The sequence below is a fragment of the Aethina tumida genome, chromosome 4, assembly GCF_024364675.1.
Source record: "Aethina tumida isolate Nest 87 chromosome 4, icAetTumi1.1, whole genome shotgun sequence".
Taxonomy (NCBI): Eukaryota; Metazoa; Arthropoda; class Insecta; order Coleoptera; family Nitidulidae; genus Aethina; species Aethina tumida.
This window is the reverse complement of record NC_065438.1, coordinates 8437929-8464905: the sequence shown is the minus strand read 5'-3', so window position 1 is coordinate 8464905 and position 26977 is coordinate 8437929. Positions and strand designations below refer to the sequence as shown.

General features: G+C 27.8%; 6 protein-coding genes across 7 annotated transcripts; 1 reads left to right on the top strand and 5 right to left on the bottom strand.

Annotated features, from left to right (window-relative positions):
* Window positions 1–470: 470 nt before the first annotated feature.
* Window positions 471–4681, bottom strand: LOC109604641 (flexible cuticle protein 12-like). The gene is made up of 3 exons (XM_049966157.1): window positions 4664–4681; window positions 1452–1573; window positions 471–757 (listed from the first exon to the last, which is right to left on the bottom strand). The coding sequence occupies exons 1-3, from the start codon at window positions 4670–4672 to the stop codon at window positions 565–567; spliced, it is 324 nt and encodes a 107-aa protein (XP_049822114.1). The 5' UTR covers window positions 4673–4681; the 3' UTR covers window positions 471–564.
* A 10244-nt stretch (window positions 4682–14925) lies between these two features.
* LOC109604652 (flexible cuticle protein 12-like) lies at window positions 14926–15488 on the top strand. Its single transcript, XM_020021179.2, has 3 exons — window positions 14926–14963; window positions 15046–15164; window positions 15222–15488. Exons 1-3 carry the CDS (start codon window positions 14955–14957, stop codon window positions 15412–15414), a joined length of 321 nt encoding a protein of 106 aa, XP_019876738.1. The 5' UTR covers window positions 14926–14954; the 3' UTR covers window positions 15415–15488.
* A 4091-nt stretch (window positions 15489–19579) lies between these two features.
* On the bottom strand, window positions 19580–20137 carry LOC109604654 (flexible cuticle protein 12-like). Its single transcript, XM_020021182.2, has 3 exons — window positions 20082–20137; window positions 19888–20003; window positions 19580–19837 (listed from the first exon to the last, which is right to left on the bottom strand). The coding sequence occupies exons 1-3, from the start codon at window positions 20088–20090 to the stop codon at window positions 19645–19647; spliced, it is 318 nt and encodes a 105-aa protein (XP_019876741.1). The 5' UTR covers window positions 20091–20137; the 3' UTR covers window positions 19580–19644.
* Window positions 20138–20452: 315 nt separating this feature from the next.
* LOC109604650 (flexible cuticle protein 12-like) lies at window positions 20453–22502 on the bottom strand. Of its 2 annotated transcripts, none has more exons than XM_049966008.1 (3): window positions 22494–22502; window positions 20754–20872; window positions 20453–20701 (listed from the first exon to the last, which is right to left on the bottom strand). In XM_049966008.1, the coding sequence occupies exons 1-3, from the start codon at window positions 22500–22502 to the stop codon at window positions 20506–20508; spliced, it is 324 nt and encodes a 107-aa protein (XP_049821965.1). In that variant the 3' UTR covers window positions 20453–20505. The 2 variants fall into 2 exon arrangements, with proteins under 2 accessions (XP_049821965.1, XP_019876736.1); XM_020021177.2 differs by lacking the exon at window positions 22494–22502 and adding an exon at window positions 20966–21070.
* On the bottom strand, window positions 21941–22633 carry LOC109604653 (flexible cuticle protein 12-like). Its single transcript, XM_020021181.2, has 3 exons — window positions 22494–22633; window positions 22275–22393; window positions 21941–22208 (listed from the first exon to the last, which is right to left on the bottom strand). The coding sequence occupies exons 1-3, from the start codon at window positions 22557–22559 to the stop codon at window positions 22016–22018; spliced, it is 378 nt and encodes a 125-aa protein (XP_019876740.2). The 5' UTR covers window positions 22560–22633; the 3' UTR covers window positions 21941–22015.
* A 354-nt stretch (window positions 22634–22987) lies between these two features.
* On the bottom strand, window positions 22988–23600 carry LOC109604651 (flexible cuticle protein 12-like). The gene is made up of 3 exons (XM_020021178.2): window positions 23459–23600; window positions 23278–23399; window positions 22988–23224 (listed from the first exon to the last, which is right to left on the bottom strand). Exons 1-3 carry the CDS (start codon window positions 23567–23569, stop codon window positions 23038–23040), a joined length of 420 nt encoding a protein of 139 aa, XP_019876737.2. The 5' UTR covers window positions 23570–23600; the 3' UTR covers window positions 22988–23037.
* Window positions 23601–26977: the final 3377 nt, after the last annotated feature.

The window sequence follows — 26977 nt, the reverse complement described above, 5'->3', positions numbered from 1 at the left end:
TAATACTTAAACTGCTTGATCTTATGCTAACAAATAATGATTTGTCAATTTATTAATAAATAAACAAATAAATAGATAAATAGTAGTTATTTAATAGTAAGTGAAGGTATGGGTGATTTGGAGGTACTTAAATTCTGAGTTGCTGAGATTAAAATTTGTCAATAGGCAACTCTGTTTACATGAACACAGAATTGAAAGTTAAATTTAACAGAATACTTTCTTTAATTTCTTTAGATAAACTTTACGACGTTAGATGGAGCTCTTGTGATTTGAAAGTTAGAGGCTCTAGAAAAAGGATACTTTTAAAATTAAGTAGATATTTTCTAAATTAAATTATTTTATTACATGATAATTCAAAATTTATATGATTTATATTATTATTCATAATAATTAAGAGTAAAATGTAACTTTTTAACTATTTTAAGTTTGAGTGGAAGAAATAAATCAATTTCATATAAAAATATATTTTATTTTCAAGTGTATTTACAGCATAAATTGAACCACGTCAAAAATTGCGTCAGTTCTAGTGCACAGTATAAATACTATTCATCCTAATAAAAAAAATTAACGAGATTTAGGCAAATGAGCCCCTTCCGGTTGGAAACCATTCTCGTCTGCCACATACGTAATCGTGTAAGTGACACCGTCAGGTCCTGTGAACGAGTACGACCCCCTTACTGCTATGGCTTCGTTTTCGCTGCCCGCGTTGTTCAACGTTCCTTGTTCCTGTCCGGATATACCATTGCTGGTTTCGTAACTGAAACAGGGATATCTTTTGTTAAAATACGTATTCTTCCTGGGTTATCTAATAAGGGGAAAAAAGATTAAAGAACGTGTCTCCAATTTGCATAAATGGCACTCAGTTCTGGTGGATTATTAATTCTGGCGGATTTCGTAATTGTCTAATGACGCTTCACGGTGATACAGACTCCTGCGCATGGACCGGTTATATCATAGGACGGGTCATGAGGTTAATCCTCAGCTACAGGAGAAAACTGTTGTTATCGTATGAGTGACCTCGATTCGATATATTAGAGGATTACTACAGTAAGGGAAGCACCATTTACATTTAATAGATGTTTAAATACTTAAAAAAATAATGTTTTGTGTTTCCTTTTATAATATAAAAATAAATTTGACAAATTATTGTCTATTCATATAAAGGCGAGATTAAATGTGATGTCATCGTCTCCACACTTTACATTCAAATTGTGTGTTACAACTACATTAAACATTAAATAACATGCACATAAATTCTAACATTTATACAAACACTTGTAACATTGAATGCTTAATAGTGACAATAAATTTTAAAACTTCTGGCGATAAAATTATGTAGAAAATTGATTCATTTTTACCATCGTCTAACGTCAATTAATTTTTCACTTTCACCTTTTAAATTATGGAATTTCCGTAAATAGTGGACGGGATTATTTTTTTAAAATACTTACGCATAGTTATATCCATCGACACCAATATTATCACTTTCGTATCTTGTTACGACCGCATCTTTGTCTGGTCCTCCCTGAGGAGCAGCAACTGATACAGCTATCAAAGTTGCAACTGCAATTATCTGCAAAACAGTTGAAGTCGTGAAGTAAAATTTGTCATAGGTCAACAGTTAATGGTTCTACGTTCATTGTAATCGAGGAAAACGGATCCATACAAATCATTGCGTAAAACTAATACTAAACATCTTCCTCGTATTATTTCATTTAAACCATCATATAAAATTAGTTTTATGGTTGTTTTATTACCGATTTGTGACATCCCCTAATTTTTAATTAATTTTATGACCGACGTTTCTTCTTCACATTTTACTGCAGAAAACATTTTTAAAATGTGCAATTGTCAAACTGCAGGTTAAAGTTCAAGGTAACTTTCAGGTGATTCGTCAATTTAATATTTGTGTGTTCATAAACTCAATGGTGATAGTGCAACAGAAATATGTATAATCTTAGCATCAATTGTTGAGTAATCGAGTGTTGACATTCATTATAACTGTAATTATTTAATGCAACTCGCGATTTCGTGTGCGTGTCAATCACTGCGAAATTTTTATGGGTTTTAGAAATGTGTTTAGTTAGAAAATCGTGCCAAAGTTCAAAGCAATTATATTATGAATTAATTTTATATTGAAGTAAAATAAAAATAATGACTCATAATTATTTATAACAAAGTAGTAAAATTTGTATTAGATTGCTTAATTTGTTTATTTTAAAATATGTATGGCGCATCCACCATTTTTTAAACGGGGGTCAATATGCTGGTTATTAGTTCTTCCATCATAAAACATATTTAACTATACTGAAAATGAAATCTGTTTTAAATTATTTGTTTAAGTTTGTTTGTTATTAAGTATATTCATGAATATTTTATTTATATTTATAAAATAAACAGCATGTAATTTTCGAGACATTTTGGATTGAATATCTAACAAAAAATTTGTATATTTTAAAACACAAATGTTTATATTATAAATATATTTGATAATATTGAATATTATAAAAAAATTCGACTTTTGAAGCAATTAACTTAACAAAAAATCATAAGAGATTTTTTTATAGAGTGTTCAATTCTGTATAAAATATTTTTAATTTATTTATCCCTGAATAACAAAATTCTAAAAAACCCATTTTATTTTCATAAGAAACTTTTCTTGAAATCTTTGAGTTAACATTAAGTGTTTAAATTTTCAGGGATTTTTTGTATCAGTTTGGAACTACTTAAGCTCGTGGGAGCAAAGAAATTCGCAAACACCCCAGTTTAATATATGTATATGGGCAGATCCATTACATTTCGACGAAAGAGTGGACGCCGATTTTTTCTTTAGAAGTACATAAAAATTAAAGATGATTCTGAAAATTTGAGCCCCATTCGAATAAAATGTGGCCACTGGAGAATTTTTTGAAACTTGAAAAAAGTCAATTTTTAAAAATTTGTATCTCAGCTTCTGTATAACTTAGAGATTCCGTTTAAACGGCATTCTTCTCTGTAAACCCTCTATTTTCAAGACAAAAGTAGATATTTGTGTTAAATTCATTTTTGGCTTAGTTGTAAGCTTCCAACTAAACGATTGCATGAGCCAAATGTTTCCCATTTTGAAAATGCTCTCAAATTTACAGTTTCAAAAGTATATAAATAATTGCTGATATTTTGTGGGGGTGTGTTCTTTTGATATCTGCCCATTTTTTCCTTAATTGTCTCGATTTTATTATTATAAGGCCATCCAAAGTCGATAGATTTTTTCAAAAATCACTATTTTTAGACGGCTATAACTTTTTTTCTGGAATTTCGATTTGCTTTAAATTTTTGGAGAAGTTAGTCCATTATATCCCCAATAAGGTCTGAAAATTTCAAATATGGTTTCGAGCTTCAAACATTTCGAAAATTGTATTGAAATCTTCAAGCAATTTATTAACGTTTATCATTTCAACGTATGTTATTCAGTTGAATGTTAATGAATATAGCAACTTAAACTTAAATTTATTGTATTTTGTATTTCAGCTTTACAATGAAAATACAAAAATGTTGCTAGTGATTTTGGAATATTTTTGTTTATAAATTTAGTTGAACCACTTAATACTCTTTTTCGAAAGAAGTCACTCTCACTTGTAAGGTTTTGTCATTAACAGGTGTAAAAAACAGTACCATAAAATATTTAAATCAGGTACAGATTTCTGACTGGAAAATAGGCAAATAATTTATTAGACAAATAAAAAATTATTTTACACACAATTTTCTAGATGTTTGAAATTTTATAACTCGGATCCAAGATCGATATCATAGTTGAAATTTTCACGGCTTATTGGGAACATAATAGACTAACTTCCCCGAAAATTTGAAGCAAATCGAAGTTTCTAAAAGAGACTTACAGCCATCTCAATATTTTGAAAAATCAAATGGCTTTGGATAATAAAGAAATCGAAAGAATTAAAAAAAATGGGCAGATATTAACAGAATACACCACCACAAAAAATGTCAACAGTAATTTAACACTATACTTTGGAAGTTGTAGATTTGAGAGCATTTTGGAAACAGGTATAATTTTACTAATGCAGTAGTTTAGTTGGAAGCTTGCAGCTAAGCCAGAAATAAATTTAACGCTAATATATATTTTCGTCTTGAAAGTAGATGATTCACAGAGAATAATGCCTTTCGAACGAAATCTCTAAGTTATATAGATACTAAGATACAAATTTTTGAAAATGACTAAAAAATTGACATTTTTCAAATTTCAAAAAATTCTGCTGTGGTTATATTTGGTCGTATCGGGCTAAAATTGTCAGAATTATCTTTATTTCTGATGTACTTTCAATACATATTCTTATTGGGAATTGAACGATTTTCAAAAAAGGTGTGATATGATTTTTCATTAAGTTGACTCGTTATTGAAGTTTAAAGTTCAACTTCAAGTGGTATATGATGACCTTGACAATTTTTTACATTTATATATAATAAAATATCAAATTCTCATTCAAGTTCATAAAGATTTTCAATAAACAATTAAAAAATATTCGATATAATAATCTCTCCAACTAAATATAAATTCCTTTTCACATATTGTATATATTTATTATAATAAATAAAGACTGAAGAATAATATATATATATATATATATATATATATATATATATATATATATAAATTAATTCGACTTACCACTCTCATATTTTCCCGTAAAAATATCAGAACAAATTACATAAGCACCAAACGACGGACACTGAGCATTCTACCACCCGTCCGTTGTAATTTATACCCTCCCTTTCGGCCCATCGGCGCATCGACATTTACCATTTACCATCGCATGCACCATCACGCCGCCCGCCACTGAACACCCATCCTATACGCAATTTACCATTGTGCATCCCATTTTCGCAAAGGTTACCATCCATCTACAACCAGTGTCGCACATAATTTTCTACACAGAAATCACATTTAATCGTGCTAAAAACAAACAATAAAGAAGCAATGTTCATGCCTCCAAAATTCAATGTCACATACTCCCAACCATAAAAGATGTATCATAAAACGCGGAGCAAACAAACCATCTTAGCTAACGTTATACATTTTTTTAACCCATTGTCACATAAACATGTCGTATTGAGCATAAAAAACATAAACTTTTAATTTACACGGAAATGCCATATTAAATTATCCCAGAAGGCTGGGAAACTGAATCTTCGTGACAGTTGAAGGCCTCCGCATTTTTAACGACTGCCAAAATGAATACAGGAGCCTAGATCCTCACGATTTACGAGATTTGGAACAGGACGTTGTTTAAATGTCAATAAACCAGGATCTATAATCGAAGGGTTGGAAAAAATCGATAAATTCAAACGCTCATCCGTTATTGTGACCTTTCCATCATGAAATCTTAATACACATAATAAGCCGTTGTCTGCGATCGACTTAAAGTTTGTAAATGTCAATGAGTACAATGTACAATTAAGTATTTTAATAGATCATTAACTGACTGGTGGGCTGTCAAATAATTTCAAAACTTGCTGCTAAATTATCGCGTCCGAAAACTTTCGATGTAATTTATTAACCACCATCAATTATAAACCACACAGTGACCGCCATTTCAATATATTTATTGCTTAATTTGGTCGCGCGATCCGTTTGCAGTTTCGCGAATATTTCACGGTGAAAGTTTCCACGTGCATTTTCGTGTCTCATCCCAATTATTCATCCGTTCCCGTTGAACAATGCGTCCGCGGTGGCTCACAAAAGATGGGACGAGCGAGAGTTGTCAAGGGTAAGGAATTACCGATTAACAACTTGCAGGGTGTGTCCCACGAATTTCACCACTCGATTAGTTTGGTTAAGAGGTTTTTCTTTTGGGTTTTATTGACGGTGCATTTCGAAACAAATTCGTTTAAGTACAGTCTCCGGTCGAGCGTAAAGGTGTGACGTCGTGATTAAAAGACAGCTGGTAATTGAAGTATTTCCGATTTTTCAGGAATCAGAATGTCAGAAACTTTAACCGAGCCCCAAGGAAGGTCGTTCAGACGATGCAGATATTAATCATGTTGTGAAGCATCAATTTCAGTTTTTTCTCCTTTTATGGTGATCTTTATTGTTTTAGCATTTAGTTTAGAGCGAAACAGTCACAGTTTCTGATGGGAATTGAGATAAATGGATGTTTAAGCGATGCTAAGTGCTTATCACATTATGCAGTGTGTAAATCGATTTATAGTTTAATTCTGTATACGTTTTATTGCTTATTTATTGTACTTCCAACTTTGTTTTCTACTCTTCAGGAGAATATTGATTACATACATAACACATTCTTAAATATCATTATATAAATTCATAATAAGTATATTTTTGGATTAAAATAATTAATTTTTCAGCTTGTAAATGTCTTAAATGAATAATTTCTCATAATTTTATATGTTTTAAAAATTATTTCTATCATTTAAAATTGTTTCAATTTATCGGTATTGCTTACAAAAAAATCAGTAAAATAGCAATCAAAGTGGTTTTTAATGTTATATGTTTCTGTTAATTAAAATCGATTGCATTTATCGATGTAGCATCAATAATTTAATAAATTAACAATTATTCCTATCAATTAAAATATGCTTGAAATTGTCCTAAATGAATGTACATTGTGCTTATAATTTTATATGTTTTGAAAATTATTATTGTCAATTAGAATGATAGAATATTATCGATATAACAGAAGAAAAAAATAATTCAATAAATAATTTAATAAAGTTTTAAATGAATCCTTGTAAATTAAGTTTGTCTATCACAATAAGGCCACACATTTCAGAATAAGTGTAATTTCTTAACTACCTATATAATAATAACAATAATAATAATAACTACATATTTTTGATTAAAATAATTAAATTTTCGTGTGTTTAGCTTGAAATTGCCCTAAATGAATGTACATTGTTCTTACAATTTTATATTACAGAATAAGTGTAATTCTTTAACTACCTATATAATAATAACAATAATAATAATAACTACAAATTTTTGATTAAAATAATTAAATTTTCGTGTGTTTAGCTTGAAATTGCCCTAAATGAATGTACATTGTTCTTACAATTTTATATGTTTTGAAAATTATTACTATCAATTTGAATTGATAGACTATTATCGATATACCATAGACAAAAAAATAATTCAATAAAATAACAATGAATATAGACTGTTTTCATAATTTTATATGCTTTCATAATTATTCCTGTCAAATAAAATCGATTGAATTTATCGACATAGCATACAAAAAAAAATAATTTAATAAAACAACCTTTAATTGTTTTTAATATGCTTAAATTATTTGACGTGATGTTAAATAATTAAAGATTTTAATTAAAGTTGTAAATGAATCCTTGTAAATTAAGTTTGTATATCACAATAAGGCCACACATATCAGAATAAGTGTAATTCTTTAACTACCTATATAATAATAACAATAATAATAATAATAACTACATATTTTTGATTAAAATAATTAATTTTTCGTGTGTTTAAGCTTGAAATTGTCCTAAATGAATGTACATTGTTCTTATAATTTTATATGTTTTGAAAATTATTACTATCAATTAGAATTGATAGAGTATTATCGATATACCATAGAAAAAAAAATAATTCAATAAAATAACAATGAATATAGACTGTTTTCATAATTTTATATGCTTTCATAATTATTCCTGTCAATTAAAATCGATTGAATTTATCGATATAGCATACAAAAAAATTAATTTAATAAAACAACCTTTAATTGTTTTTAATATACTTAAATTATTTGACGTGATGCTAAATAATTAAAGATTTTAATTAAAGTTGTAAATGAATCCTTATATATCACAATAAGGCTACACATTTCAAAATGAGTGTAATTCCTTAACTACTTATATAATAATAACAATAATAATAACTACATATTTTTGATTAGAATAATTAATTTGTCGTGTATTTAGGATTGAAATTGTTCTAACTCAATCTATGCTTAAAAAAATATTCCTATCAATTAGAATTGATTGAATATTATCGATATAGTAAAGAAAAAAATTAATTCAATAAAATAACAATGATTATACATTGTGTTGATTGATGATTATACATAATGTTATATGTTTTCTTAATTATTCCTGTCAATTAAAATCGATTGAATTTATCGATGTAACATACAAAAAAATTAATTCAATAAAATAACAATCAAAATATATTGTTTTTAATGTTATATATTTTAACAATTGTTTCTATCAATTAAAATCGATTTAATTTATCAATGTAGCATGGATAATTTAATAAAATAATCTTCGATTATTTATAATATACTTAAATTATTGGATATGATGCATAATGTTTAAAGATAATAATTAAAATTGTAAATGAATTCTCGTAAATTAAGTTTGTATTTCACAATAATGACATACATTTCAGACTAAGTGTAATTCCTTAATGAGCTATATAATAATAATAATTATGAATTTTGGATCAAAATAACTAGTTTTTCTTGTGTTCAAACTTAATACTTTAAAAATTAGAATCAATTAAAATTGGTTATCGATATATCGTAAAAAAATTAATTCAATAGAAAAACAATGAATATATATTGTTTTTATTGTTATATGTCTTTACAATTATTCCTGTCAATTAAAGTCGATTGCATTTATCGACGTAGCATCGACAATTTAAAAAAATTATTTTAACAATTGCCCCTCTCAATTAAAATCAATTGAATTTATCTATTAAATATCGATAATTTAATGAAATAATCTTCGATTATTTATAATATACTTAAATTATTTGCCGTGAGGCAAGACAATTAAAGATATTAATTAAAATTGCAAAAAATCCTTGTACATAAAGTTTATATATCACAATAATGCCACGCGTTTCAGAATAAGTGGAATTCCTTAACCAATTATGTAATATAATTAACTATATATTTTGAATTAAAATAATTATTTTTTCTTGTGTGTAAGCGTGAAATTGTCCTAAATCCTATCAATTAAAATCAGTTGGATTTATATAGGTATATAGCATCCAAATAATAATAATAATAATAATAATTGTATAAAATACCCCTTAATTATTTATAAAATACTTAAATTATTTGATGTGATGCAAGACTATTAAAGATATGAATTAAAATTGCAAATGAATCCTTGTAAATTAAGTTTGTATATCACAATAATGCCACGCGTTTCAGAATAAGTGGAATTCCTTAACCAGCTATGTAATTAATTACCATTTATAGCAGTATAATGGTCTCGCATATTCTTTTCACGTCGTATCATTCTATTGTGCCAACTAGAACTATTATCGCTGATCATATAGCAATGTTGCGTAGGCGTTTCGCAGGAAAGTCATCAAGATCGCCCATCAATCATTAAATCGTCGATATATTTACTAGTCTATGTATGTCAAAAACGTGCCGTCATGTACGAATTATGTAAAAAAATGCGAGTAGTCATTTAATGGGATAATTGACGCGCGACGAAAGGTTATATTTTAGAGATGATGACCGATGAAACGAAGAAATTACATGGCGTTGACGAAGGTTCTTTTTTATGGTAATTGCATAGTGGGACATGACTTTTTCGGCGGTATATAAACAATTAATTTTTGGCTGTTTGGTGCTTGGAATAATTGTGTAACACCATAATCAGTTTTATGTCTAATTTAGAAAATCTTTGATTTCCAGAACAGTTCTGAGTATAATTTAAACAGTTTTAAACTTCCTATTAATTATGTATGTAATTAAAATTGTACATGCTTAAAATGTTTTCAATATTCAACCATATTTATATAAAATATTTAGAGGGTTGTTAGAAACTTTTCTAAAATCTTTTTCAATAATTGTGTAATTAAGTAAGATTGATGTAAAAAATCTTAAATATTTGAATAATTAAATGATCGTAAAATGTTTTTAACAATATTATATATAATTGACAGATTTGTAAATATTCATCATTTGTTGTAAAGCTTCCTGTATATTCATATAATTAGGTGGTTGTAAAATGTTCTAAACATTTTTTGAGTAGAAGAAGTTCTAAATCTTCATAATTTTTTTTGTATAAAATTACTGTTACTGTAAAACGTTATCAACAGAATGTTTTAAAACTTCCTCAATATATCTGTATAATATTAAGCTTTGAAAAACTTCCCAAAAGATTTGTATATTAATTGAGAGGTTTATAAAACTTTCTCAATACTTTTGTATAGAATTAGGATAGTTACAAATCTTCGTAAACAGTTTTTTGTATAATTGAGTAGCTGCAAATCATCACATTGCTATAAACAATTGTATAAAATTACGATTACTGTAAAACGTTATCAACAGAACGTTTTAAAGCTTCCTCAATATATCTGTACAATATTAAGCTTTGAAAAACTTCCCAAAAAGATTTGTATATTAATTAAGAGGTTTATAAAACTTTCTCAATACTTTTGTATAGAATTGGGATAGTTACAAATCTTCCTAAACAGTTTTTTGTATAATTGCTAATAAGAGCTGCAAATCATCACATTGCTATAAACATTTGTATAAAATTACGATTACTGTAAAACGTTTTCAATAGTGTTTTAAAACGTCCTCAATGTGTCTGTATAATATTAAGGTTTTAAAAACTTCCCAAAAAGATTTGTATATTAATTGAGAGGTTTATAAAACTTTCTCAATACTTTTGTATAGAATTAGGATAGTTACAAATCTTCCTAAACAGTTTTTTGTATAATTGCTAATAAGAGCTACAAATCTTCACATTGCTATAAAAATTTGTATAAAATTACGATTACTGTAAAACGTTTTCAATAAAGTGTTTTAAAACGTCCTCAATGTGTCTGTATAATATTAAGGTTTTAAAAACTTCCTAAAAAGATTTGTATATTAATTGAGAGGTTTATAAAACTTTCTCAATACTTTTGTATAGAATTAAGATAGTTACAAATCTTCCTAAACAGTTTTTTGTACAATTGCTGCAAATTTTCACATTGCTATAAAAATTTGTATAAAATTACGATTACTGTAAAACGTTATCAACAGAACGTTTTAAAGCTTCCTCAATATATCTGTACAATATTAAGCTTTGAAAAACTTCCCAAAAAGATTTGTATATTAATTAAGAGGTTTATAAAACTTTCTCAATACTTTTGTATAGAATTAGGACAGTTACAAATCCTCCTATACAGTTTTTTGTATAATTGCTAATAAGAGCTACAAATCTTCACATTGCTATAAAAATTTGTATAAAATTACGATTACTGTAAAACGTTTTCAATAAAGTGTTTTAAAACGTCCTCAATGTGTCTGTATAATATTAAGGTTTTAAAAACTTCCCAAAAAGATTTGCATATTAATTAAGAGGTTTATAAAACTTTCTCAATACTTTTGTATAGAATTAGGATAGTTACAAATCTTCCTAAACAGTTTTTTGTATAATTGCTAATAAGAGCTACAAATCTTCACATTGTTATAAAAATTTGTATAAAATTACGATTACTGTAAAACGTTATCAACAGAACGTTTTAAAGCTTCCTCAATATATCTGTACAATATTAAGCTTTGAAAAACTTCCCAAAAAGATTTATATATTAATTAAGAGGTTTATAAAACTTTCTCAATACTTTTGTATAGAATTGGGATAGTTACAAATCTTCCTAAACAGTTTTTTGTATAATTGCTAATAAGAGCTGCAAATCATCACATTGCTATAAACATTTGTATAAAATTACGATTACTGTAAAACGTTTTCAATAGTGTTTTAAAACGTCCTCAATGTGTCTGTATAATATTAAGGTTTTAAAAACTTCCCAAAAAGATTTGTATATTAATTGAGAGGTTTATAAAACTTTCTCAATACTTTTGTATAGAATTAGGATAGTTACAAATCTTCCTAAACAGTTTTTTGTATAATTGCTAATAAGAGCTACAAATCTTCACATTGCTATAAAAATTTGTATAAAATTACGATTACTGTAAAACGTTTTCAATAAAGTGTTTTAAAACGTCCTCAATGTGTCTGTATAATATTAAGGTTTTAAAAACTTCCTAAAAAGATTTGTATATTAATTGAGAGGTTTATAAAACTTTCTCAATACTTTTGTATAGAATTAAGATAGTTACAAATCTTCCTAAACAGTTTTTTGTACAATTGCTGCAAATTTTCACATTGCTATAAAAATTTGTATAAAATTACGATTACTGTAAAACGTTATCAACAGAACGTTTTAAAGCTTCCTCAATATATCTGTACAATATTAAGCTTTGAAAAACTTCCCAAAAAGATTTGTATATTAATTAAGAGGTTTATAAAACTTTCTCAATACTTTTGTATAGAATTAGGACAGTTACAAATCCTCCTATACAGTTTTTTGTATAATTGCTAATAAGAGCTACAAATCTTCACATTGCTATAAAAATTTGTATAAAATTACGATTACTGTAAAACGTTTTCAATAAAGTGTTTTAAAACGTCCTCAATGTGTCTGTATAATATTAAGGTTTTAAAAACTTCCCAAAAAGATTTGAATATTAATTAAGAGGTTTATAAAACTTTCTCAATACTTTTGTATAGAATTAGGATAGTTACAAATCTTCCTAAACAGTTTTTTGTATAATTGCTAATAAGAGCTACAAATCTTCACATTGTTATAAAAATTTGTATAAAATTACGATTACTGTAAAACGTTATCAACAGAACGTTTTAAAGCTTCCTCAATATATCTGTACAATATTAAGCTTTGAAAAACTTCCCAAAAAGACTTGTATATTAATTAAGAGGTTTATAAAACTTTCTCAATACTTTTGTATAGAATTGGTATAGTTACAAATCTTCCTAAACAGTTTTTTGTATAATTGCTAATAAGAGCTGCAAATCATCACATTGCTATAAACATTTGTAAAAAATGACGATTACTGTGAAACGTTTTCAATAGTGTTTTAAAACGTCCTCAATGTGTCTGTATAATATTAAGGTTTTAAAAACTTCCCAAAAAGATTTGTATATTAATTAAGAGGTTTATAAAACTTTCTCAATACTTTTGTATAGAATTAAGATAGTTACAAATCTTCCTAAACAGTTTTTTGTACAATTGTTAATAAGAGCTGCAAATCTTCACATTGCTATAAAAATTTGTATAAAATTACGATTACTGTATAAGGTTTTCAGTATATAGTCAGTATAGTTTCCTAATATTTTTTTATGAGATTAACAATATTGCAAAGCTTTCTAAATAATACATCCAATAATCAATAATACTTTATATATTTATATAATTTTGTTGTCGTAAACTTTTATCAATCTTTTTTATATGAAATTTTGATTGTTTTTATCAGTTCTGTATAAAAGTGTTTTAGACTGGATATATCTGTGTTCTAAAAATGATCTAAACAGTTTTGAATTAAAGGATTTATAAACTCAATATTTTTGTGTAAAGTGTTAAACAGTATTGTTTACAATCGAAGGGATAACAATCTTCATCAACGTTTGTGTGTAAAATAATGTTTGCTGTGAAATTTCTTCAACATTTCTATATATAATTAAGAGTGGTTTAAACTTCCTAAAGAGTTTTGTATATGACTAATTAATTAATTTTTCTTTAAACAGTTCTGAATCCATTAAGACAGAACTTTTAAAATTGTTTACAATTTTAAATTATAATTTTTTTAATTTTATTTATATGCTTTTATATAAAATATAATTGTTTTGTTAACTTTTATTTATCTTTGGTTTATTAGATCCATTCAATTGTTGTTCTTGCTTAATCCAAGTCATCGTACATATGATGACTAGACTTTTGCTGACATTAAAACTAATCCAACGTAACCCGCAAACGCAAATGTCACGTGCGTATTTTGCAATAAGACTTGTTCATTAGCTGAAATTCGAAAAATTTCGTCAAAATTTTTCATTATCTTGTCAATCATTGTTTATCTAACATTTATGATCGTTACAATAAAAAAATACACGATCCACTCGATGCCATCGTGAATCGTTCATTTAACAATTACTTATCATTCGGGAGAAAGTTTGAGTACAGTGATCGTTCAAAATTATGTCAACAGTCACTTTACCCTAAGGATTTTTCATGCCCGTAATAAACTGATAACTTTAATGCAACGATGCGTTACATAATGTGACGTAGTAATTCAATTGTGATTAGATTCGAGCCATTGTCTCGAAAATGTGCTTATCAAATGTTTTTTTAGGTTACATGTTAATTTATTCTGACATAATTTAATTATATGTTGCTCTTCTTGTGTTTATATTTTTTAATTGATATTCGGGAATTGTTGAAAAGGTTATCTAATCAATTATTATATGAGGAAGATAAATATTTTCTTAATTAATTCGACTTTGTCCGATTTTAACCAGTTAACACACTTTGAAAGTGTCTTTTCACTCAAGGTATTTGTTTCGCAAAAATGATTAGAAGAATTAAAGTCGTATAAAATATCCATCATCAGAATTATTGTATGAAGCAATTGATATCAATCTTCATAAAATTCTTTTTTTTATATAATAAAATATATAATTTCTTTAATATATTATTGAATATTAATATGTAAAAATAAAGATTTACCTTAAATTAAAAAGTTTCAATAATAAATTAATAATCAACTAATTTGTGATCATTAATCTTCTCATTCACTTTAGACGTAATATCAACACACTCAACAAACACTCGAAGTTGTAAATTTCACTTTTGCAGTCAAAATAAATATTTATATCCTCGTCGTTTTTAACAGTTAAGGAAACTATGAATGAATAAATTTGGTCCATTGTTAAGTCATTTTTAAATAATTCTTCTGCCATAAATCATCAGAGGAAGAAAGTTGCCATATAGGAACGATATTCGGTAATTTGATGAAGAAGCAAAGAAAGGGGGGAGTAAGAGCATCTTATTCGGGCAGTACGACTATATAAGCACTCGCAGGCAATAAACTTGTCAAAATACATCGCTCATCTAACAAACCAACATGAAAGCCGTTAGTACCATTACAATACTGGAATATTTAGTGAATGTGCGGTGAACAGTGAGTGCCACACTTAGGATTTTATTGCTTTCAGGTAATCGTCTTCAGTGCTTTGGTCGCCGTAGTGGTTTGCGCTCCACAGGGGTTGGACAAAGACGCCACCATCCTGAGGAACGAGCTCGACAACATCGGAGTTGACGGCTTCAATTGGGCGTAAGTTTCTGAATATTCCGGTTAGATAAGTTGACATTAATTTGAGGATTTGTTTAGATACGAAACTAGCAATGGAATTTCCGCTCAAGAGCAAGGACAGTTGATAAACGCCGGGACTGAGAACGAGTCTATTGCTGTTCGTGGATCCTACAGGTACATTGGTCCTGATGGCGTAACCTACGAGGTCACCTATGTGGCCGACGACAACGGTTTCCAACCGCAGGGCGCCCACCTTCCAGTTGCCCCCTAATTTTGTTTAGACTGTGTTTTTATTATAAAATTAAGAAAATTTAAAAAAAAATTAATAAATAAAATATTTTTTTGTAAAAATCTGTTTTATTTTATATTTAGTCTTTTATTAAAATAAAATATTTTAAAATTAAAATAAATTTAAAAATAAAAACAAATATTTTGTGAAGTGAAGTGAAAATATTTAAATAATATTTTTTAAAAATAAAATATATTAAACATTACAAAAATCGATTTTAACAACATGAATGATAAATCATTCGGTGTTACCGAAAGATCTGTACAGAAGTCATAAAATTTTCAGATAAAAAATCTAATTAAAAAAAAAAAACAAAAACTAAATTAATGTTTGTGAAAAAACATTCGAAATTTTAACCTAAAATTATTAAAAATAATATAGTAATATTCTCAGAATATATTAATTATAAAATATTAGTAAACTTTTATACGGGGTGTACCAAAAGGTCTGTACAGAAGTCTAACACCAATTCTTGAGATAAAAATTAATTATAATTTTATATACAAATTGTCGTTACCATTAATCAAACATATTAAACATAATATAGTAATATTTTTAGAATATATTAATTATAAAACATTACCAAATTTTTATACGGGGGACAAAATGTCTATATGGAAGTTCATCACCAATTCTTGAGATATAAAATCTAAATAAATCATTTTTAAAAATAATAAAAAAAAATAGATAAACGTTGTAAAAGTCATTTTCGATGTGAAAATAAGATTTTAAAATAATATAATTAAAAAATATTTTAAATTAAAATTGATTATAACCTATGTGGCCGACGACAACGGTTTCCAACCGCAGGGCGCCCACCTTCCAGTTGCCCCCTAATTTTGTTTAGACTGTGTTTTTATTATAAAATTAAGAAAATTAAAAAAAAAAATTAATAAATAAAATATTTTTTTTTGCAAAAATCTGTTTTATTTTATATTTAGTCTTGTATTAAAATAAAATATTTTAAAATTAAAATAAATTTAAAAATAAAAACAAATATTTTGTGAAGTGAAGTGAAAATATTTAAATAATCTTTTTTAAAAATAAAATATATTAAACATTACAAAAATCGTTTTTAACAACAATGATAAATCATTCGGTGTCACCGAAAGATCTGTACAGAAGTCTGTCATAAAATTTTCAGATAAAAAATCTAATTAAAAAAAAAACAAAAACTAAATTAATGTTTTAAAATATACATCTGTGTAAAAACATTCGAAATTTTAACCTAAAATTATTAAAAATAATATAGTAATATTCTCAGAATATATTAATTATAAAATATTAGTAAACTTTTACACGGGGTGTACCAAAAGGTCTGTACAGAAGTCCAACACCAATTCTTGAGATAAAAATTAAATATAAGAAAAATAACATTATAAAACTCGTTTTCAATGTTAAATTAAGATTTTAAAATATAGATATAATTTATGTTTATTATAAATACAAACTATTTTTACATTAATTCTTTACAGTCATTTCAATATACTAATTTTATAACTATAAAAATAATAATTTTTATTATTTTCTTAATTATAATTATAAATACAAATTTAAATAATTTAAATAATCTATTTTAAAAATAAAACATTATAAAACTCATTTCCAATGTTAAATTAAGATTTTAAAATATAGATCTATATAAGAATATATATTTATTTTATTTTTATTATAATTAAAGGGTATTTTAAAATAAAATTAATTATAAAAAATTAAATCAATTTATCCACAAATAATAAATATTTTACCATTATTTCTTTACAGTCACTGCAATATATTAATTTTTTAATAATTTTTATTGTTTTGTTAATTATAATTTTATATACAAATTTAAATACTAAGAAAAAGACTAAACTAATAAAATAGATATAAATATAATTGGAATTTTTGTTTCGTTACTATTATTCAAACACACTGAAAATAATATAATAAACTTCTTCGAATATATTAATTATAAAACATTAGTATATTTTTATACAGGGTGTCCCCAAAAGGTGTGTAGAGAACTATATCACCAATTCTTGAGATAACATTCTAAATAATCTATTTTAAATTAAAAAAAAATCATTAAATTTTATAAAACTAATTTTCAATATTAAATTAAGATTTTAAAATATAAGTCTATATAGAAATATACGAATTATTAATTTAAATATAGATTTACTTTATTTTTATTATAAGTAAAATTTATTTTAAATTTAAATTGATTATAAAAAATTTAAACAATTAATCAACAAATGATAATTTTTTATCTTTTACAGACATTGCAATATACTATTTTTTTAATAATTATATACCAATAATTTTTATTGTTTTGTTAATTATAATTTTATATACAAATTGTCGTTACCATTATTCAAACATATTAAACATAATATAGTAATATTTTTAGAATATATTAATTATAAAACATTACCAAATTTTTATACGGGGGACAAAATGTCTATATGGATGTTCATCACCAATTCTTGAGATATAAAATCTAAATAAATCTGTTTTAAAAATAATAAAAAAAATAGATAAACGTTGTAAAAGTCATTTTCGATGTGAAAATAAGATTTTAAAATAATATAATTAAAAAATATTTTAAATTAAAATTGATTATAACAATTAAATCAATTTATTCACAAATAATAAATATTTTACCATTAATTCTTAACAAATACTGCAAAATGCTAATTTTATAATAATTATGCAATAATAATATTTATTGTTTTCTTAATTATAATTGTATGTATAAATTTAAACACTTATCTCAACAGATGCAAAATTGGAATTTTTGTTTCGTTATCATTATTCAAACACATTAAAAGTAATAGAACAATTTTCTTAAAATATATTAATTATAAAACATTAATATGTAATTTATTTTATGGGGTGTCCCCAAAAGGTGTGTACATCACCAATTTTTCGAATAAAAAGACTATTTTAAAAATAAAAAAAATAAATAAACATTATAAAATTCATTTTCAATGTTAAATAAGTTTTTAAAACATAAATCTATATAAAAATATACAAACTTTAAATTTAAATTTATTTTATTTTTATTATAAATACAAAATATGGATTAATATATATATATATATATATATATATATATATATATATATATATATATATAATAATTTTTATTGTTTTCTAATTATGTATAAATTTAAATACTTATCTCAACAGATGCAACTAAAAATAAACCCAAATTGGAGTTTTCGTTTCGTTACCATTATTCAAACACATTAAAAGTAATGTTCAATCAATTAAATTTGATTAAAAACATTAATCGAATTTATACACAAGTAATAATTATAATTGTAAAATTAGTATATAAATTGGGCCTTTTATTTCTGTATCATTATTGTATAAAAAATTATATAATAATATTCTTAAAATATATTATTATTATAAAACATCATTTTTATACGGGGTGTTCCCGAAAAGTGCTTGCAGAAGTCACCAATTGTTAAGAAGAAAATAAATCAAATTGTCTTATTTTAGTTCAAGTTAACAATTGAGGAGATAAGGAGCGTCAAAGTCAATTGTTAATGTTAAAAAACTTGATATAGAATCTTAACTTGTTTGTGCTTCATTGTATATGTTTCTGAAATGGTAATATTTTTTCATTTAAAACAGAGCTAATGCAGCTAGCAAAAATTATTTGACAGAAAAATGTTCTAAAAATGTGTTCAAAATATAAAAGTTAATTGCATATTGAATATGTCTCCATATTACCTGTTACGTATTTATGGATCTGAAATAAACCGTTGATTTTATAAAACCTCATAAAAATATTGACAATAAATTTTGATCACGATAACTAACAACTTTTTTAATAAGGTAACATAGGATAAATCGATTTATGTTAATGTTGAATATCAATTTTAGATAATATATGAGAAATATATATTTTACTGAACATACGATTTATTAAAATTAATAAAATTTTGCATGACTAAATCAGATAATTTCTAAATTAAGAATATAATTATCTGTTTAAAACATTTTCTAAATTAAAAAAATGTAATTACTAAACGTTTGCTTAACATATAATTATTGCTAAGTCATCTTAAATTTTATTACCAACAATTACACAAAAGCCAACTATTTCGGTACATCTTAAGACGCAGATCGTAAAAACAATAAAACACTAAAATTCATAACTTTCCATGATTTTAATCAATTTTATGTACAATTTTCTAAATCACCACTCACAAAAATTTACTTCGTTTTCGGCAAATGAGCACCCTGAGGTTGGAATCCGTTTTCGTCAGCGACATAGGTAACTTCATAAGTAACACCGTCAGGTCCGACGAACTTGAAGGATCCGCGTACGGCGATCGCTTCGTTATCGGTTCCGGCATTGTTCAATTGTCCTTGTTCTTGCGCAGCGATTCCGTTGCTTGTTTCATAACTGCAACAACAATGGAGGAAATCCGCGGAAACTGATTGGAAAGTACTTACGCCCAGTTGAAGCCGTCCGTTCCGATGTTCTCCAGTTCACTTTTGATGATGGTGGCGTCTTTGTCCTGTCCCTGGGGGGCGGCAAGAGCTACGGCTGCCAAAGCGAAGAGAACGATCTAAAACACACAGAATCCGACGTCAACACTCGACAAACTGCAAACCGCACAATTTTATGCAATTACGTGGATACTAACTAGTTTCATGATGGGATTGTTGTTGTTGGTCACTTTGATTATTGATGATTATCGGTAATGTTTCTCGATTTATATATGCAATAATTAGTCGGTTTCCCCACCTTTTATTTCATTCAAATTAATTGTCGAATGTCAGTGTGCTCATCTTTAACCTTTATAAAAAAATGTATGAAAAATTCAAATACCAGTTACATTGCCAGTAAGTGGTTGATAATTGATAACCTTAAGAGGTATGCGTAAGAAATTATTTATAAATTGATAAAATTCTTCGTTAAAGGAGTCATCTAAATCGGGTTGATTTATTTACTCAATGTGTCACCAATTTTGGAGGTACTTTTTGGGAAGAAAAATTAATACTTCACGAGTTTTCTCATCACATTGTTATTACAATTTTTATATACAAATTTTTATTTACAATTTACATTTATTGTGGAGCCACTGGTAAATGGGCACCTTGTGGTTGGAAACCATTTTCGTCAGCGATGTAGGTGACTTCATAAGTCACACCATCAGGTCCAATGTACCTGAAGGATCCACGAACAGCGATGGATTCGTTTTCAGTTCCAACATTGTTCAACTGTCCTTGTTCCTGGGCGGAGATGCCGTTGCTGGTCTCATATCTAGACACAAAAGCGTTTTCAAAGAGCACTTATGGAAACAAATAAAACTTACGCCCAGTTGAAGCCGTCAGTTCCGATGTTATCGAGTTCACTTCTTAAGATGGTGGCGTCTTTGTCATCTCCAGTTGGAGCGGCAACAGCCACGGCGGCCAAGGCGAAGAGGACGGCGACCTAAAAAACACAAAATCCTTGTAGTATCTCCGAAAAGTCCAAAAGCACGCACAGGCACAATAAACACAAACACTATTAATAAAAGATACTAACTACTTTCATGTTGAATTGTTTTGGTTGAACAGTTTTCGTACTGATGATCAAAAATTTTGGATGGATTTATATACGAAGAAGTCGAAGACCAAAATCCCCTCCAAGGTTTAAAAATGTTTTATTAACGCATGTCAGATACATCATCTTTAACCTTTATAAAAAATTGTTCTTAAATTACGGATATTGGTTACCAAAATTGGTATTGGTAATTAATTAGGATGACACAACCATAATTGGTTATTTATTTCGCTTTGATATATTACCTTATTGTTATTACTAATGTTTGTGATGATATTATGAAATTATCATTTTACTAAAAGTAAGTAAACGTATAAGTGAATAAAATTGCAGATTGTTACAAGTAGAAACAAGAGCGTTTATAGAATATTAATGTCTTCATTGTTTCAAGTTATTGAAGTAACTTATTGTGCAATTTAGACTTAAATGGTAAAAATAATGAAAATTGTCTTTATAATATCTTTAAATTGCAAAACTAAAATGAGTATTAGTTTCAAAACTGCAAAACTGAATAAGACAGGTAACTTACTTGATTTAATAAAATTAAATTGGATAACTAAGTTAATTAAAAGTATTTTAGTTATTTTTATTATCATCATAAATTTTACAATTTTAACTCGACACTCGTTAACAATCAAAGTTGTCTTCGTAATAAAAAATGAAGGAAATAAAATTCTTAATCATAATGACTAGAAATATTTTATTAATATAAAAAATATATTAATTTATATGGATTATTGGTCGTAATTAAAATCCAATACATCAAAATTTTTAAATTGAAATAATTCTAAAGTAACATATCCTTTTAGTTTATAAAAACAAATTTTCTTACATCAATAATTAAATAATGTCAAAATAACTATCAAGAAACTAAAACTAATTTATATTAATAAGGGTTTTTTATATAATATAATTTAAATGCTCAAAAGTATAATTTAAGTAAATAAAAATCACAAATATATTGTTATCACATTTTTATTTTATTTATTATATATTATGTACAATTTTTTGTTTTAAAATTATGTAGAGATCCTATGGAGCAACTGGCAAATGGGCACCCTGTGGTTGGAAACCATTTTCGTCAGCAACATAGGTGACTTCATAAGTCACACCATCAGGTCCAACATATCTGAAAGATCCTCGAACTGCGATGGCTTCGTTGTCAGTTCCTGCATTGTTTAATTGTCCCTGTTCCTGGGCGGAGATACCGTTGCTAGTTTCATATCTGATTTAAAGAATAAACAAATTTAACAATACTCCCCCTCAAAAGTGTTTTATAAAAAATCCTTACGCCCAATTGAAGCCGTCAGTCCCAATGTTATCTAATTCACTTCTCACAATGGTGGCATCTTTGTCCTGTCCTTGCGGAGCGGCAAGAGCTACGGCCAAAACGGCGAAGAGAACAGCGACCTGAAAAACACAAAATCCGTGTAGTCGCAGCACCCACTGAATAACCACCAGTTATTAAAGCACGCAAGTCACCGTAAAACGCAGTGGAAAAAATACTAACTACTTTCATGTTGAAGATTTGTTGCACAATTTGGTTGTTAACTAAAAGGTACGGATGTTGGCGCATTTATACGTGAAGAAGTCGAGGGAATCCCCACCTAGGTACGAAATATATGTATTCGTATTACTTGCCGAATGTCAGGCGGGTCATCTTTAACCTTTGGGAAAAAATGCTTCTTAAATTGCGGATATTGATTTACAATGTCGGTCTGCAGTCGTAATTTGCCATAATTGGCGTTGGCGATAAATTAACAAGGTACTGCCGTAATTGGAATAGTTTATTTTAGTTTGTTCACGCTTATCTTACGGGAACCAGTTTAACATTATCATTTTATTATTTTAAAAATAGGTTCATATAAAGAACAATTGAAACGTCAAGAGGTAAATAACCTCTACAGTTGACAAATTCTTGAAAAGACACAAATTTATTCTGTACGCAGATGGAATAATTAATTGTCTATCACAAATAGATTTAAATTTTAATAAAACAATTGATTTATAAAATACTTTTTTATTTCAACATAAATAACATAAATAAACCTAATTTAGTGGGGCAAATGGGCACCTTGTGGTTGGAAGCCGTTTTCGTCAGCAATGTAGGTAACTTGATAGGTTTGTCCATCAGGGCCTACGTATTGGTAGGATCCACGTACGGCGATAGCTTCGTTATCAGTTCCAGCATTGATCAATTGTCCTTGTTCTTGCGCTTGGATTCTGTTACTTGTTTCGTAACTGATAACAAAGTCACATTAGATAAGCACAACAGGAATTTGTAAGTTACTTACGCGTAGCTGTAACCATCAACACCAATATTATCCAGGTCGAATCTGAGTACTTGCGCGTCAGCTTCGGGGCTCCTTTGTGGGGCGGCCGCAGCTACAGCCACCAAAGCGACAAGAACAGCTACCTGAAGAAGAAGAAACGTAATTAAACTGCACAAGGATTGCACAAACTTGATATACTAACAACTTTCTTCATGTTGGTCTTTTGAATGGACGATGTATTTTGACAATATTTCAGATGCAGTGGTCTACTTATATACTTAGATGCGGAAAGATGGCAGGACCCCACTTTCATATTATTTACATATTTGTGGCAGTTTATAATGTAACGCCCAACCTCCGCGTTTAACCTTTGTGAAATAGTATTATTTAATTAAAACGAATATGGTTCTAGATTTCGCCTTAAATGTTTTAAATTATATAGAAATGTCTAATTTTCATAAATGATTATTCAGTTTTTGAACCATTCTATTGTGATGGACTAATTTAATGACATAATGTGAATAGCAAATTAGGATCGGATTTCGTATGTGGACCGCTAAATGATTTAGTGATAAATTATTTATATGAAAAAAGTTATGATTGGCATCTTGGTGTTTTCTTCTTTCTATTTTTGGGTGGAGTAAAACAATTAAATTGTTAAATTGCTTAAAAGTTAATTGTTTGTTTCTTTATAACTTAATGTTAGATTTCAAAACTTATTGGTAAATTTGAAATTTGAATTATTAGGACCTTGAATAAGTTCTCGCTGTTTCTTCAAAAATGGCACTAGCAGTACTCCGTGCATGGAATTTCGAATAGTAATGTATCTACAAGGAAGTACTATAACTAACCTTACATTTCAGTGTATGCTAGTCCACTTTATTATAAATAAAGTTTTTTTGGTTCTGAAAATGTCTACTTTTGTGCCGAATAAAGTGTATTTGCGGGGAATTTTATTGCACTATTGTATTCAAAATCTGCAGCTGAAGCAGATAGAATTCTTGCTGTGACAATACTTTGTCGGATACTACATGCAGAGATTGGTTTCAATGCTTCAAAATTAATGATTTTTAAATTTAGGAAAAAGAACGTTTTGGTGCACCGAAAAAATTTGAAGCCAACTAAATTGAAGGAATTACCGGATCGAAATCGATGTTAGACGCAGAAAAACTTAGGAAAACATTATAACTAGATGAGTCAACAGTTTCAAAACGTTTGAACGTGTTAGAAATGATTAAGAAGCAAGGATTTTGGTGCTGAGGATAAAGAACGTTCTGGTGCACCGAAAAAATTTGAAGACAAATAAATTGAAGGAATTACCAGATCAAAACCGATGTCAGACTCAGAAGAACTTAGGAAAACATCATAACTAGATGAGTCAACAGTTTCAAAACGTTTAAACGTGTTAGGAATGATTAAGAAGCTGGGATATTGGGTGCTGAGGATAAAGAACGTTCTGGTGCACCGAAGAAATTTGAAGACAAATAAATTGATGGAATCACCAGATCAAGACCGATGTCAGACGCAGCAGAACTTAGGAAAACATTATAAGTATGAGTCAACAGTTTCAAAACGTTTAAACGTGTTAGGAATGATCAAGAAGCAAGGATATTGGATGCTGAGGATAAAGAACGTTCTAGTGCACCGAAAAAAAATTGAAGATAAATAAATTGAAGGAATTACCAGATCAAAACCGATGTCAGACGCAGAAGAACTTAGGAAAACATTATAAGTATGAGTCAACAGTTTCAAAACGTTTGAACGTGTTAGAAATGATTAAGAAGCAAGGATTTTGGTGCTGAGGATAAAGAACGTTCTGGTGCACCGAAAAAATTTGAAGACAAATAAATTGAAGGAATTACCAGATCAAAACCGATGTCAGACTCAGAAGAACTTAGGAAAACATCATAACTAGATGAGTCAACAGTTTCAAAACGTTTAAACGTGTTAGGAATGATCAAGAAGCAAGGATTTTGGGTGCTGAGGATAAAGAACGTTCTGGTGCACCGAAGAAATTTGAAGACAAATAAATTGATAGAATCACCAGATCAAGACCGATGTCAGACGCAGCAGAACTTAGGAAAACATTATAAGTATGAGTCAACAGTTTCAAAACGTTTAAACGTGTTAGGAATGATCAAGAAGCAAGGATATTGGATGCTGAGGATAAAGAACGTTCTAGTGCACCGAAAAAAAATTGAAGATAAATAAATTGAAGGAATTTCCAGATCAAAACCGATGTCAGACGCAGAAGAACTTAGGAAAACATTATAAGTATGAGTCAACAGTTTCAAAACGTTTGAACGTGTTAGAAATGATTAAGAAGCAAGGATTTTGGTGCTGAGGATAAAGAACGTTCTGGTGCACCGAAAAAATTTGAAGACAAATAAATTGAAGGAATTACCAGATCAAAACCGATGTCAGACTCAGAAGAACTTAGGAAAACATCATAACTAGATGAGTCAACAGTTTCAAAACGTTTAAACGTGTTAGGAATGATCAAGAAGCAAGGATTTTGGGTGCTGAGGATAAAGAACGTTCTGGTGCACCGAAGAAATTTGAAGACAAATAAATTGATAGAATCACCAGATCAAGACCGATGTCAGACGCAGCAGAACTTAGGAAAACATTATAAGTATGAGTCAACAGTTTCAAAACGTTTAAACATGTTAGGAATGATCAAGAAGCAAGGATATTGGATGCTGAGGATAAAGAACGTTCTAGTGCACCGAAAAAAAATTGAAGATAAATAAATTGAAGGAATTTCCAGATCAAAACCGATGTCAGACGCAGAAGAACTTAGGAAAACATTATAAGTAGATGAGTCAACAGTTTCAAAACGTTTAAACGTTAGGAATGATCAAGAAGCTAGGATATTGGGTGCTGAGGATAAAGAATGTTCTGGTGCACTGAAAAAATTTGAAGACGAATAAATTGAAGGAATTACCAGATCAAAACGGATGTTACACACAGCAGAACTTAGGAAAATATTATAAGTAGATAAGTCAACAGTTTCAAAACGTTTAAACGTGTTAGGAATGATCAAGAAGCAAGGATATTGGGTGCTGAGTATAAAGAACGTTCTGGTGCACCGAAAAAATTTGAAGACGAATAAATTGAAGGAATTACCAGATCAAAACCGATGTCAGACGCAGAAGAACTTAGGAAAACATTATAACTAGATGAGTCAACAGTTTCAAAACGTTTAAACGTGTTAGGAATGATTAAGAAGCTAGAATATTGGGTGCTGAGGGTAAAGAACGTTCTGGTGCACCGAAGAAATTTAAAGACAAATAAATTGAAGGAATTATCAGATCAAAACCGATGTCAGGCAAAGCAGAACTTAGGAAAACATTATAAGTAGATGAGTCAACAGTTTCAAAACGTTTAAACGTGTTAGGAATAATCAAGAAGCAAAGATATTGAGTGCTGAGGATAAAGAACGTTCTGGTGCACCGGAAAAATTTGAAGATAAATAAATTGAAGGAATTACCAGATCAAAACGTATGTCAGACGCAGAAGAACTCAGAAAGAAAGTAGTGGCTAGTGATGGACAATACTTTGAGTGAAATATTTTTGTTCCATTTATTTTAAAATAATGCTTTTTTAACATTGTAAAAAAACAGCGAGAACTTATTCAATCTCCATGAAACGTACAATCTGTAAATTTTTTAATGGTATATTAGAAATTATGAATTCAAAATTAATTGCTCTTAGAAAA